Source organism: Haemorhous mexicanus, chromosome 1 (assembly GCF_027477595.1).
Source record: "Haemorhous mexicanus isolate bHaeMex1 chromosome 1, bHaeMex1.pri, whole genome shotgun sequence".
NCBI classification, from domain to species: Eukaryota; Metazoa; Chordata; class Aves; order Passeriformes; family Fringillidae; genus Haemorhous; species Haemorhous mexicanus.
This window is the reverse complement of record NC_082341.1, coordinates 58,930,480-58,941,962: the sequence shown is the minus strand read 5'-3', so window position 1 is coordinate 58,941,962 and position 11,483 is coordinate 58,930,480. Positions and strand designations below refer to the sequence as shown.

General features: G+C 45.6%; 1 protein-coding gene across 12 annotated transcripts in view; it reads left to right on the top strand.

The window, feature by feature from the left end:
• The first annotated feature begins 2,393 nt into the window (after positions 1-2,393).
• The window catches only part of CLASP2 (cytoplasmic linker associated protein 2), a 147,602-nt gene continuing 138,512 nt past the window's right edge, over positions 2,394-11,483 (top strand). For all 12 annotated transcript variants that reach the window (XM_059850525.1, XM_059850502.1, XM_059850469.1 and 9 more), the window contains exon 1: positions 2,394-2,643. In XM_059850525.1, coding sequence (XP_059706508.1) covers positions 2,449-2,643 — 195 coding nt within the window. In that variant the 5' untranslated portion in view covers positions 2,394-2,448. The remainder of the gene's footprint in view (positions 2,644-11,483) is intronic.

Below are 11,483 nucleotides of genomic sequence, written 5' to 3'. Positions count from 1 at the left end.
CTTCCAAGTCCCATGCTTCTACCTGTAGGACTTGTGAGCCAGCCCAGCTCACCAACACCAGCTCTGTCATTTAGCCCATTAAATCAGCCCAAGTGATCAATGTGTGCAGGGTCTGGCAGGAGGGACAAGACGAGGGCCAAGTGGAGCAGCTAGGGTGGGAGAAGGGGAAGGGTGACCTCCTCTGCTTTCCTTTCACTGCATGTGAAAGCCATAATCGCCCTTTCAGAGGCCACAGAGGCCAGTGCAGGGGGACAGAGAGGACACGACTGCCTTTCCCACCATCAAGGGGACTTGGACTGGTTTAAATTGGCCCTGAAACAGCACCTAAAGTCACAGCCCCTCACTTAAGAGTCTCTGTTTTAATTCAAGTGGATTCCTGGCAGTTTGCATGTGGGTCAGCCATGCTGGGGCTTTACTTGGGAAATTGCCATCCATGAACAGTTCCTTCAGTTCAGCTGCACATCCATGTGCAGTTCTGGGCTTCTCAGAACAAGAAAGGAGCTACTGGAGACAGTCCAGCAGAGGGCCACGAAGATGATTAGGGGTCTGGAGCATCTCTCTTATGAGGAGTGGCTGCAGGTGCTGGGCCTGTTCAGTCTAGAGAAGAGAAGACTGAACGAGGATCTCATTAATGCAGATAAATATGTCCAAGGTGGATGCCAAGAGGATGGTGCTGGACTCTTTTTTGGTGGTGCCCAGCCACAGGAGGAGGAGCAGGGGCCATAAATTAAAACAATGGCCATAAAATAAACACAAGAAGTTTCAACTCAGCATGAAGAAGAACTTGTTTATGTTGAAGGTGGTGGAGCCCTGTATCAGGCTGCCCAGGGAGTTCATGGAGTCTCCCTCTCTGGAAACATTCAAAACATGTCTGGATGTATGTCTGTGTTATCTCCTTTAGGTGATCCTGCCTTGGCATGGGTTTGGACTAGATGATTTCTAGAGGTCCCATTCAACACTAACTGTGATTCAGTGATTCTGTATTAGTAACAGTGTGCAAAGTCCGATCGGTTGTGCTGGATTTATGGAATAGCACTGTGCACCCAGGCTTGCACAACTCTGAATTTACTAATCCGTGTCTCTCTGGCGTGTTGTCGCATTCCAGAAAAGGATTTTGCGGACAGCAACGCCGCAGAGCCAACCACACCGGGAGTGGGATGGCTCCATGGCGATCTCCCCGCCTTACACCTGGGCACTGAGCAAGGCAGGAGGGGATGCAGGGCATCGCTAGGCAAAGCCGGGACCGCGCTTGGAAGGGGGAGAGAGGAAGGCGGGGGAGAGAGGAAGGCAGGGGAGCACCCAAGCATCCCAGCACCTTTCATGCCTCTTCCCCTGTTCTTCCAACACTTTCCCTTTCTCCCCAAGAGCGCCGGACCGGCACGGCGGCGATCAGCGGGGCGAAGGACGCATGCGCCCCCAATGCCGCCGGACACGACCCGCAGGGGTCCCGGGGGAACGCCCGGCGGGAGCGCGCACTGCCCGTCTGCCTGCCCATCCTCTACCTGCCCATCCATCTACCTGCCCATCCATCCACCCGGCCATCCATCCATCCATCCACCCACCCGTCCGTCCGTCCGTCCCGCCGCAGCGCGGGGCGGGCGCGCGCTCTCCCAGGGGAAGCGGGAGTCGCGGCGGGAGGCGGGGCCGCGCGGGCCCCGCCCGGTGTGTCCGCCTGGCGCCGGCCGGGGCGGCAGCGGCGGCGGCGGGAGGCGCAACTTCCACGGGACGGAGGCGGCGCTGCCGCCGCAGAGCCCAGCGGGGGAAGGCGCGGCGAAGCGTGAGCGGCTCTCTGGGGGTACTCTCCCGGCCCGGCTCGGCTCGGCTCACGGTGGAGGGGAGCGGGCGGCGCTGAGACCCGCCGGGACGAAAGTTTGGGAGCCTCCCCACGGGCGGGCAGGAGGGGCCGGAGGCCGTGGCGTCAGGAGCATGAGAGGTTCTCTGCGGCCTCGCCGGTGCCCGTGAGAGGCGGCCCGCAGATCTGTCTTCGGGCGGGAGGAGAGAAGGCAGGACGAGCGGGGGCGGCATCACCTCCCCGGGGGACCCCCCGAGCCCGCGGCCGGGGTGCCTGCGAGCCCCTCCACCCGCAGCGCCTGTTCTCGAGCTCTATTTCCCGTTCCCCGGCGGGGGAAGAGGAGGGGCGGCGGCGGGGAGCTCTGTCGGGATCCCTCGGGACAGCGTGGAGGCGGCTGGAAAGCCCTGAGCAGGAGTGAGCGGCTCCTACCGAGCCCGGCGCAGCGCCGCGTTCCCTTCCCGCCGGGGGCTTCCCCCTGCGGGGCTGCGAGTGCGCATGGGGGCGGCGGGCGCGGAGCCGGGGCGGGGAGCGCCGGGAGCGGCTCCATGAGGACGGCAGGCCTGTCCGCGCCCCCGCCGCCCGCCCTGCCCTGCCCGCGCTTCCGACCCTGAGGCCCTCGTCTCGCCTACGAAGAAACTTTTCCGCAGTGTCCGAAGATGGAGCCTGCCAGCATGGATTATTTCTGCGAGCAGGTACAGCAGAAGGACGTGGGCCGCAGGATGCAGGTCGGCCAAGAGCTGCTGGAGTACCTGGGCGACCCGGCGAGGTCCCCCGATCTAGAGCAGGACCAGCAGCGCCTTGACAAAGTGATCGACGAATTAACAGCGTGGGTCAACTCCAGTAATTTTAAGGTAAGACTGCTCGGCGGGGCTCGGTCCGGGAAGACCATGATTCATCATGGTAGGGAGGTACAGAGTTACTTTTTTAATCAGGTAAGAGCAGAATAAAACTGCATTTGTGCCAGTATTATCCCTCCCCGCACAAAGGGGAATTCCGAGATTCTGGAAGTGTGGTTAATGTTTTATTGTGTGTATCCTTAAAGAAGCAGTAATAGGGGTTTTGTTTTTGCTTATATTGTTGGCTAGGTAGTGTTTTGGTTTTGGTTTGGATTTGAGGGTTTTTTCACGGCATTATGTTAAACCCCCCTCCCCCCCCCCCCCCTTCCCCCCCACAACTATATTACACACTCGGGTTGTGCTTCTTTCTCAGAAACAAGATAGCTGATGATTATTTTTCTTATATTTTTCGCGCTACCACTCCCATTCCATGGTCTCTCTACTTGGGTGTAGTGTTTCATGGGGTTGCCATCCTTTTCTGCAGGCCGTAAAGAGTGCTGCTCCACCGGATTTGTATCACGGTGTGTGTATTTTAGACGATTTAAGGAATAATTGGCTTCTTGGGGTTCCCACTGTAAGTTGAAAGTTGTTTATATCGTCTTTAGGTGACTTTCCCGTACCTGGGAAATTATACAGTATCCTCACAGCGGCCCGATGATGACTCACGTTTCGCTTTTTCCTGTGTGCGTGTGTCTTTTAGACGGAGCCACGGGAAAAGAGCGATCACTCCCTCACACAGCGTTAACACTTGCGAGTTGTTCTGACGTCGGTCAGCCGATAAGGCCATTGACAGCGCAGTTTTAGTGCCAAGGACAATCGTGTTCGCATTGGCGATTTTTTTTTTTTATTTATTTATTTTGAATTTTCCCCTCCCCGCGGTGCGTGTGCGCGGCGCGGCCGGGGCAGGCCCGCGCTGCCGCCGCCGGGGGGCGCTGCCGGGCCGCGCTGCGCGCCCGGGGCTCCCGGCCGGGCCAGCTCCGCCCTGCCCTGCTAACGTGATCAGCCTGCATTTGGGACCTTTAAACTCGCTGGACTGAGCTTGTTCTCGCTTTTTTTTCTGTTTTCTGAGACACAGGAGGAGGGCGCATAGTAACCTCGAAGGGCAGTGTGTTCCTGAAACGATTTTTTTTTTTTCCCCCCCTCTACACTCACTTTAATCCGCCAGTGTTTGCACGTAGCAACTTCTGAGTTTGAGGTCTGAAAATAATAAAGGCTTAACTCTATTTGCACATATGATTTATTTATTTTGGAAGCATGTCTGTCAGTAAAGGTCGGGTTAGCTTGAGGAAGTAGCGTGTGCTGGACAAATATAATTTATTTGCCTTTAAATTAATAATCTGAGGGCAGCTGTTGGTGAAAAAATTGATTAGTGCAAGTCCTAGACAGGTCTTTAAAAATACTCATTTCTTGAAGAGTGCTAGCTACTTAGTTAACAGGGTAATGTAAGAGTTTCTTCTTGCAATTGTAAATTAACAGAATTCGGTATTAAGACTGGAAATGCAATTTTCAAGATGTATTTTTCATAGTGCAAGACATTTTGTTTGGTGTTGATGTAAGATGACAGAACTCCTGAGCTGTTTGGACTGTAAGATGAATGAGAACTATGCAGTGCTCTACAAGCATCAGTCACAGAAGGGAGATCCACTAGTCCAACCTCACTGCTAAAGCAGGTTCACCAAGAGCAGATTGCACAGAATTATAGCCAGATGGGTTTTGAATATCTCCAGAGGAGACTCCACAACCTCTCTGGGCAGCTTGTTCAAGTCCTCTGTCACCCTCAAAGTAAAGGAAATTTTTCCCTTGTGTTTAGATAGAACTTTTGTGTTTCTGTTTGAGCCTGTTGCCCTTATGACATGGCTGGGTACCACTGAAAAGAGTCATGCAGAATGAGAGTATTACAAATTCTGAGAATTTTAAAGATAGCTTGCTAAATCATTACAGTATTTTTGTTACATCATCTCAATGTCCACTTACTGGTGGCTCTTGATTGCATTCCAAAGCACGTCATGTATGTTAGAGTATGACTTTGATCCCTGTAGGGGCCATCACTTCAGGGCTGGGCTTGATGATTCTTGTGGGTCCCTTCCAGCTCAGAAGATTCTGTGACTATATTAATGGCAACAGCACAAGATCTTGGGTGTTTTGTTCATGATCAGTACCATTGTTCCTGGCTGTGGTAGTGACTTCCAGTATGTGCTGCTTCAAAATGAAGATTAATATTCTAGAAAAATGGCATGTGTTTTACTTGCATATTTTGTCTTATGTCAGCATAGATGTTACACATTTAAATGTTGCATCCTATTTTGTTATTACACTCAGGCCCTGAAAGATAAAAAGTAATGAATGCCGCAGACTTGTGTGTCTTCTCAAAAAAAAACTAGTGATTTTTGATTGCTGTATTATTTAACATATTGTTGGTCACCCTTTACTGAGAAATGGATACATAGAGCACTTAACAATTCTTCTTATCATCTTTCTTTTGTATCTTGCTGAAGGTCTTGCAGGTCTCCAGAGTCCTAAAGTAATGAATCCCTCCCAGTTGACATAACTGGTGATATCACAAGCAGTGATAATGGCTGGAGACTCAGAACTGCTGAGCTAGATGAATTGGAGATACAAGTGGGGAATGCTGGAGGAAGTTTTGATGGAGAGCATTATTTCTGCTCGTGGTGATGGGTATGGATAATAAAGGGATAACTAATGTGACTTGCCCTGAACGTGCCATATTTTTTATTCCCACTGAAAGCTCAGTTCTTGCATGAAGTATACTCTGCTGACTATACTGAAAGAGGAGATGCATGATCTGAGAGCTCTGGTCTCAATTCTTATGCTGTGCCTGTGAAGAGAAAACTTTCTATGGTATGCCACCCTGGCTCATGTAACCAGAAGGGAAAGGCTCTGGAGGAGTAATAGGAAGGTTGGCTTGGCAGGCTTGGTAATGAGAGGGGGGGAAAAAGAGTAAGCATTCAGTAAACAAGCTAGACTCAATGATCTTAAAGGCCTTTTCCTAAACAATTCTATAATTCTAAATGTGGGCTAATTATCAGCAAGGTTGAATTAACTCATCCCAAAAAGATTTTGGCCCCATAAAACAGACAGTGCTTTTGTTGTTCTGAAGTTTGCAACTCTTTATAATTATTTAATAAACAACCTAATTCCAAACTGAGAGAGCAGATAGGAAAATTTCTGAGTTCATCTAGCTCATTGAAGTGGAAAACAATTACTAGCTTGAGTTACTGGTAAAACAGAAAGGTGGGATTAAGAATGTGTTGACTCATCTGCAGGTGGTTCAGAGTTGTAGTGAAAATTGGTTGCAGAACATAGGGAATGACCTAGAGAGAGATGAGTCTATGTTGAATGATGAGGACTTCAGTTATGATGTCTATGCAGTGATGGATTGGCTTACAAAGACTCTCAAAAGTTTTGCAACGTCAGGGAGTACACAGAAGATGTGCATAATTTAAATTTTTATTTTGTATCTCGCTAAAAAGAAAGAATTCCTCACTGAACTGAAAATTGGTTGCTTGGTGATCTGTTTTATTTTTTGTTGGTTGGGTCTAATCTCTCCTTCTACAATGCAGAGGTTTGGGTTTTTGGCTATATGTCCCTATCCCCTCTCCTTCAACTGTTTTTCCAAGGCTGTGAGGAGTAAGAGTAGGCAAGTTGAATGCAAAGTATTAACAGTTGAGTGATAGACTTATTCTGCTGGTATTTGGTCTCAAACTGAAATATTTAGCAATCTCAGGAAATGGAAACAGTGCTATTTTTTCTGTTTGGACTCTCAGGTGAACTTCAAACAGTAAATGAGTTACCCATTCTGGGTGTGGTACTACTGATAGATATTTGCTGGTGTTACTGGGTTAGCCTGGATCTTCATCTATGTATACATGAGTTTTGTTTAACACATCTATTAGGTCTCTCTCATGCTCAGTAGTCACTTGAAATAATTATAAGATTATCTAACTGTGCAGTCTGGTGACTCAAACTGTTCTATGTCTGACTCAAGTAATCTGGAAATCTGCTTTGATCTCCTGCTGAAGAGAAGTGGGATGGGGAAATACCGCTTTTAATGTAGAGCTTTGCAAATCTATTCTTAACTGTTAGTATGTTGTGGAGTCTTTTAAGAACACCAAAACTGAACAATTACCCTCATTAAGATTATTTTTGAGCAATAAAGCCACCTTTTGGTTCTTTAAAGAAATCATACCTAATCAGAACTAACAAAAAACTATGACTAAAATGGTGGTAGTTTCTCCAGGTAGTTTTGTATGAGAAGAGTAATCAGGAATGTTTGTGATTACGAGTCACTTTTGGATTTCTTACCTTTGTGGTCAATATCTTCGCTTGTTTTATTCCTCAGCTGCAGTAGAAAAATAATTAATAATCACTAGTTTTACGCCAGAGCAGCAGATTGTTTGCCATGGGAAGAAGAAAATCTGATTTCACTCTATCTCTTTCTGATAGTGTGGATAAACTGTTTCTTTTAGGCAAATCCTTGGAATTATCTCTTATTCTATGCATTTTTGAAGAGTGAGATTTTTCTGAGATTTGTTTGTCTCAATGCCAAATACCAAAAGATACTAAAATACCAGTAATGTTGGTGTTGCATTTTTGTATTTCCTTGGTTTGGCAGATATTTATTTTGGTTTGTCTTTAGTTCAACAAAAGGCCAGCAGGAGGAGCTTTCAATTTCCAGAACGGAAGATTTGAACTGTAATTTTGCAGATAGGTAAAGATAAGTGATTGGGATGCTTGTCTGAAGGACTTGCAGAGAGATGGCAGCACTTAAAGCTTGGCTGACCACACATATGTGTGTGAGGTAGAACCTATGATTTAAAATTACCTGAATAAAATGGAGATACTGAGATCTGAAAAAAGAGAGTTCAGAGATAAAACATGTGGAGTCAGACATTTAATTAGAAATGACCAAATGCACAAATGCAGGATGTGCAGGGTGTGTGTAGCAGAGCTCAGGAAGAAAATATGTGGGTTGTTTTGGATCTGAAGCTGAGCACAAGCCAATATATGCTGCACAAAAGGCAAATGCCATAGTGAGTTGTAGGACTGTAAGATGCAGGACAGAGAAATGGAATGAAAGAGGACCCTGCTAAACCTTTATTTTCAGTTACAGTGTAGATTCCAGTATTTCCTTAGTCTTTGTTAGCAAATGCTGTTAATTTAAATGTCTTTGTTGAAGAAGAAATGTTTGACTTTGAACTCTTTGCTGAATTTCATTTTTTTTTTCTTCAAGTTTTGTTTGATCTTGGCTGTGTGGGAGCTACTTTCTTTTTTCTATGTAATGAGAACATGGTTTGACCTGTCCATGTGTGAATCCAATTATAGTTTTCAAACTCAATTATTTGATTCCTTCTTGAGTAATAATTGCTATTTTTTTATGTAATGTTTATGTTCTCTTCATGATACATTAAGTGTAATGGAATATTAGGCAAATAATCAAGCAGATCTCCTGAAGACAAGGGACACTTGCAAGAAGTTTTAATTATTTTAATTAAAATTAATTTTGTCTGGTCTTTAATTGGGAATGGGGAATATATAGTCTCAAAGTCTCAGGCATCTCCTCCACAGGTGGAATTGACAGTTCTCAGTTGTTTTGCAACTTCAGTTTGTGTTATCCAGCCTCACTGTACTGGCTGTTGAAACAGCAGCTCTGCTGCTCCTGTGGCCAGGTGTTCTGTCTTCACTGTTGTTCCTGAGGCACTTTGCATTTTGTCAATGTTCAGTTCATTTTCCAGCGTTTCAGCAAGCTGATTTGACTCATGTTACAGGCAATTTCAGTGCACCAGATCAAATATGTCTGCAGGTCAAGAGGGATAACAGGACTGTCACTTTTAGCCTGCAGTTTGATTGATTTGGGTGTGGGTAGAGAGCCTTTCCAAGCCCTGTGCAGTGTGTCGGAGGAGAGGTGCGTCCTTCAGAGCAGAGCTGGCAGCAGTCAGTGCGTGTGAGCCCAGCGATTTTAGCAGCACTGCTGATTCAAGCAGTTTCTGTCCCTGGCTGAGGAGTGGTGCTGGTGTGTCATTCCTGCATTGCTCTGATGGGAGTGCTTGTGAGGCTGCCCAGCTAGCCGGCTCAGGGAGGAGACATGTCTCACAAGATGCCTTCTCTTGTTCTTTGTTGGGCTGGTTCCCTAAAGTGAGCTGCTGTTCAGCTGCATGAATGCTTCTCTTTCCACAGCAGAAGGGCTGGTGCAGAGGTGGGAGTAAGTAGCAGAGAATGGGGGTCACTGTATGTTTGATACAATTTAAATAAGAGGAAATGGGAAAGGAAATAAGAGACCTTGGGCACAAAAAGAATTAAATTCTTTTGAAAAAACTGAGTCCTAAAATAAAGTGTTTCTTTGTTTTGCAGCATCAATGTCTTTAGAAGGGCTTTCGACTGCAATTTTCTTTGGGGGAAAAAAAGTTTTTAAATTAATTATTTATTAAAAAGAGAAATACCATACATATCATTGTCTTCCCACTGAGCCTTGCTTTTAAAGAGGCTCTGTTTGGAAACTTTTTCCAGTGTCGCACATCAACTTTTAGCTAGACAATTTAGAAAAAAAAAAGGCTTATGATGTCAAGTGTTGCTGCATCATATGCTTTTGGGTTTTGCTCACAGTCCTTGGAACAATATTTATGAAAAATTTCTTACAATAGGTAAGGGAAGAATGTTTAATGCACATGTGAAGTAAACTGGAGATGCTCCTGTAATGGATCAAGCTGGAGGCAGTACACAAATTTTAGAATACTGTATTGTCCACATAATACAGAACAGTTTGGAGATCACACTTGCAGTCTGAGTTCAGTTTGAAGATGAAGAGAGATTTTGAAATAGCAGAAGGTTGTAAACATTTTTTTTTCCAGTGATCATTTTGAGTGTTTCATCAGTGTATTCTTCAGAATTGGCTAAATGTTTCTTAATTAATGTGGGCAGACAAGATAGGAAGCTGAAGTTCCCAACTTAGGGAAAGGGCATTAAAGCATATTTCCTTTTTTTTTTTTTTTTTAAATAACCTCTCAGATTTTTATGAGAGCACTTTGCTTGCTTGTTCTGGCTGCAGTGCAGGAGAGGACAACGTAACTGGGACATCCCAGAATTGTGCCTGTTGGGAGGTCCCCTGAAGAAGCCAAGCCTTTCAGTGCAGAAATACACTTGTCACTCTCTAGATAAATACGGGTGATTCATTCAGCAATCCTCTGGTAGTGTGGTTGCTTGCACTGAGTCACTGAAATGTTCTGTGGTTGGCCATCACAGGAGAATTGTGAAGGGAAGGTTATCAGAATTTTGATAGTCTAAACCCCTTTTGAGACAATGAGGTTGCAGCTGATAGGTAGTTTAACAGTAGCAAAGATGGGGTGCTTAGGAGAATCTTAACTTGTAGTCCAAAGTATAGTTGCAAAGCATCATTTTGAAGGCAGTAGCCGTGCGTTTTTAGGTAGAGGGGGCTCTGCATTTGCTGATGAACTTGGACCTCAATTATTGAGCTTGAAGACTATTTTAGATACCAGCAACCCTGCTCTCTCCTTGCAATGTGATGTGATATGTGTTAAAAAAAATCATACTATTGGAGTTGGAAGTGTACAATTAGTGCTCTTGAATGTGAAAGAAGCAAGAGAATGGAAATGATGCGTTCTTGTCAGCTAAAATATGTTCAGTATAGATGATGTGTGTGGTGGTAGCTTCAGCAGCTGGGACTGCAGTTTTGGCTTCTGTCAGCAGGGGCAGCTGTCCAACTGCTGCTGAGTGGCAGGGAAAACGGAGTCTGAAGATGTCATGGCTGGGACTGAAGAACCCCACAGGTTGAAGCAATGACCCAGAGAAATGGAAGTGTCCTTCAGCTCATGGGGCGAAGGGCGTGCTTAAGTATCTGCAAGCTTTTGAGCTAAGGGAGGGAATGGAGTATGGGTAGATCTCTGCAGATGGGGGAAGTGGATGGAATTGGAGTGGGAAATAGTAAAGGGAGCAAGAAGTATAGAATAGGGGAGCAGAAGTGTTTCCTGAAGATGAGTAGAGAGAACTAAGAATATGAAACTTGAAGAAGTGAAAGTACAAGATACTGCAAACATAAACATTTTTGTTTCACGTTGAGCTGCTTGCAAGGTTCTTGAGATTATGAGAATTAAGAAAGTGTACCTTGTGTCTTGGCTGACAATACTTTAAGAAAAACATCCCATGAAGTTTTTTGCATATATCTTGTTCCAGCAGTGCAGTGCTTGCAGGAACAATGGTTGCTCTTGCAGGGCGTAGTTGTTTGGCATGCTGTGTCCTGTTTGTCAGTAATTGTTAGTGATACCACAGCTGTCCCCATGGTGACAGGAAGTCCAATGCCTTAACTTCATTCTTTGGAGTTCCAGATAGGGACCTCCATAATTTCCCCATTAGATTCTCATCACAGATCCTGTTCTACAGAACCCATATTTCCATGTACAGTTCAGAGATCCTATGACTAAATCCAAGGACATTTGTATTAAGGTCATTTGGCAAGTTACACAAGTAGAGATATTTTCCTGGTAGTGTCCTGCCCCTAGCTGTCTCCCACAGGGATGGGAAATTACAGAATCACAATGAAAATAACAGTAAGTAGGCCTGGTTATCCAGGTATGGTTTGAAGAACAGTATTTCTTTTTCTAGCAGAAAACTTAAGTGCCTGGAAGTTGTCCACAGAAGGGCAGGAGAAGTGCTGGAAAGTGTGTGCAGAAGGAGAGCTGGAAAAGGAACAAGCTTGCAGAGCAAGAATAGGCTCAATTACTAATCACTGTTTCTATTCATAATCATTTTTTGGTTGGAACGTCTTGATTTCACTAAAGAGTCTGGTCTTTTTTTATCCAGAACAGATAAAATATTTCTCAGTT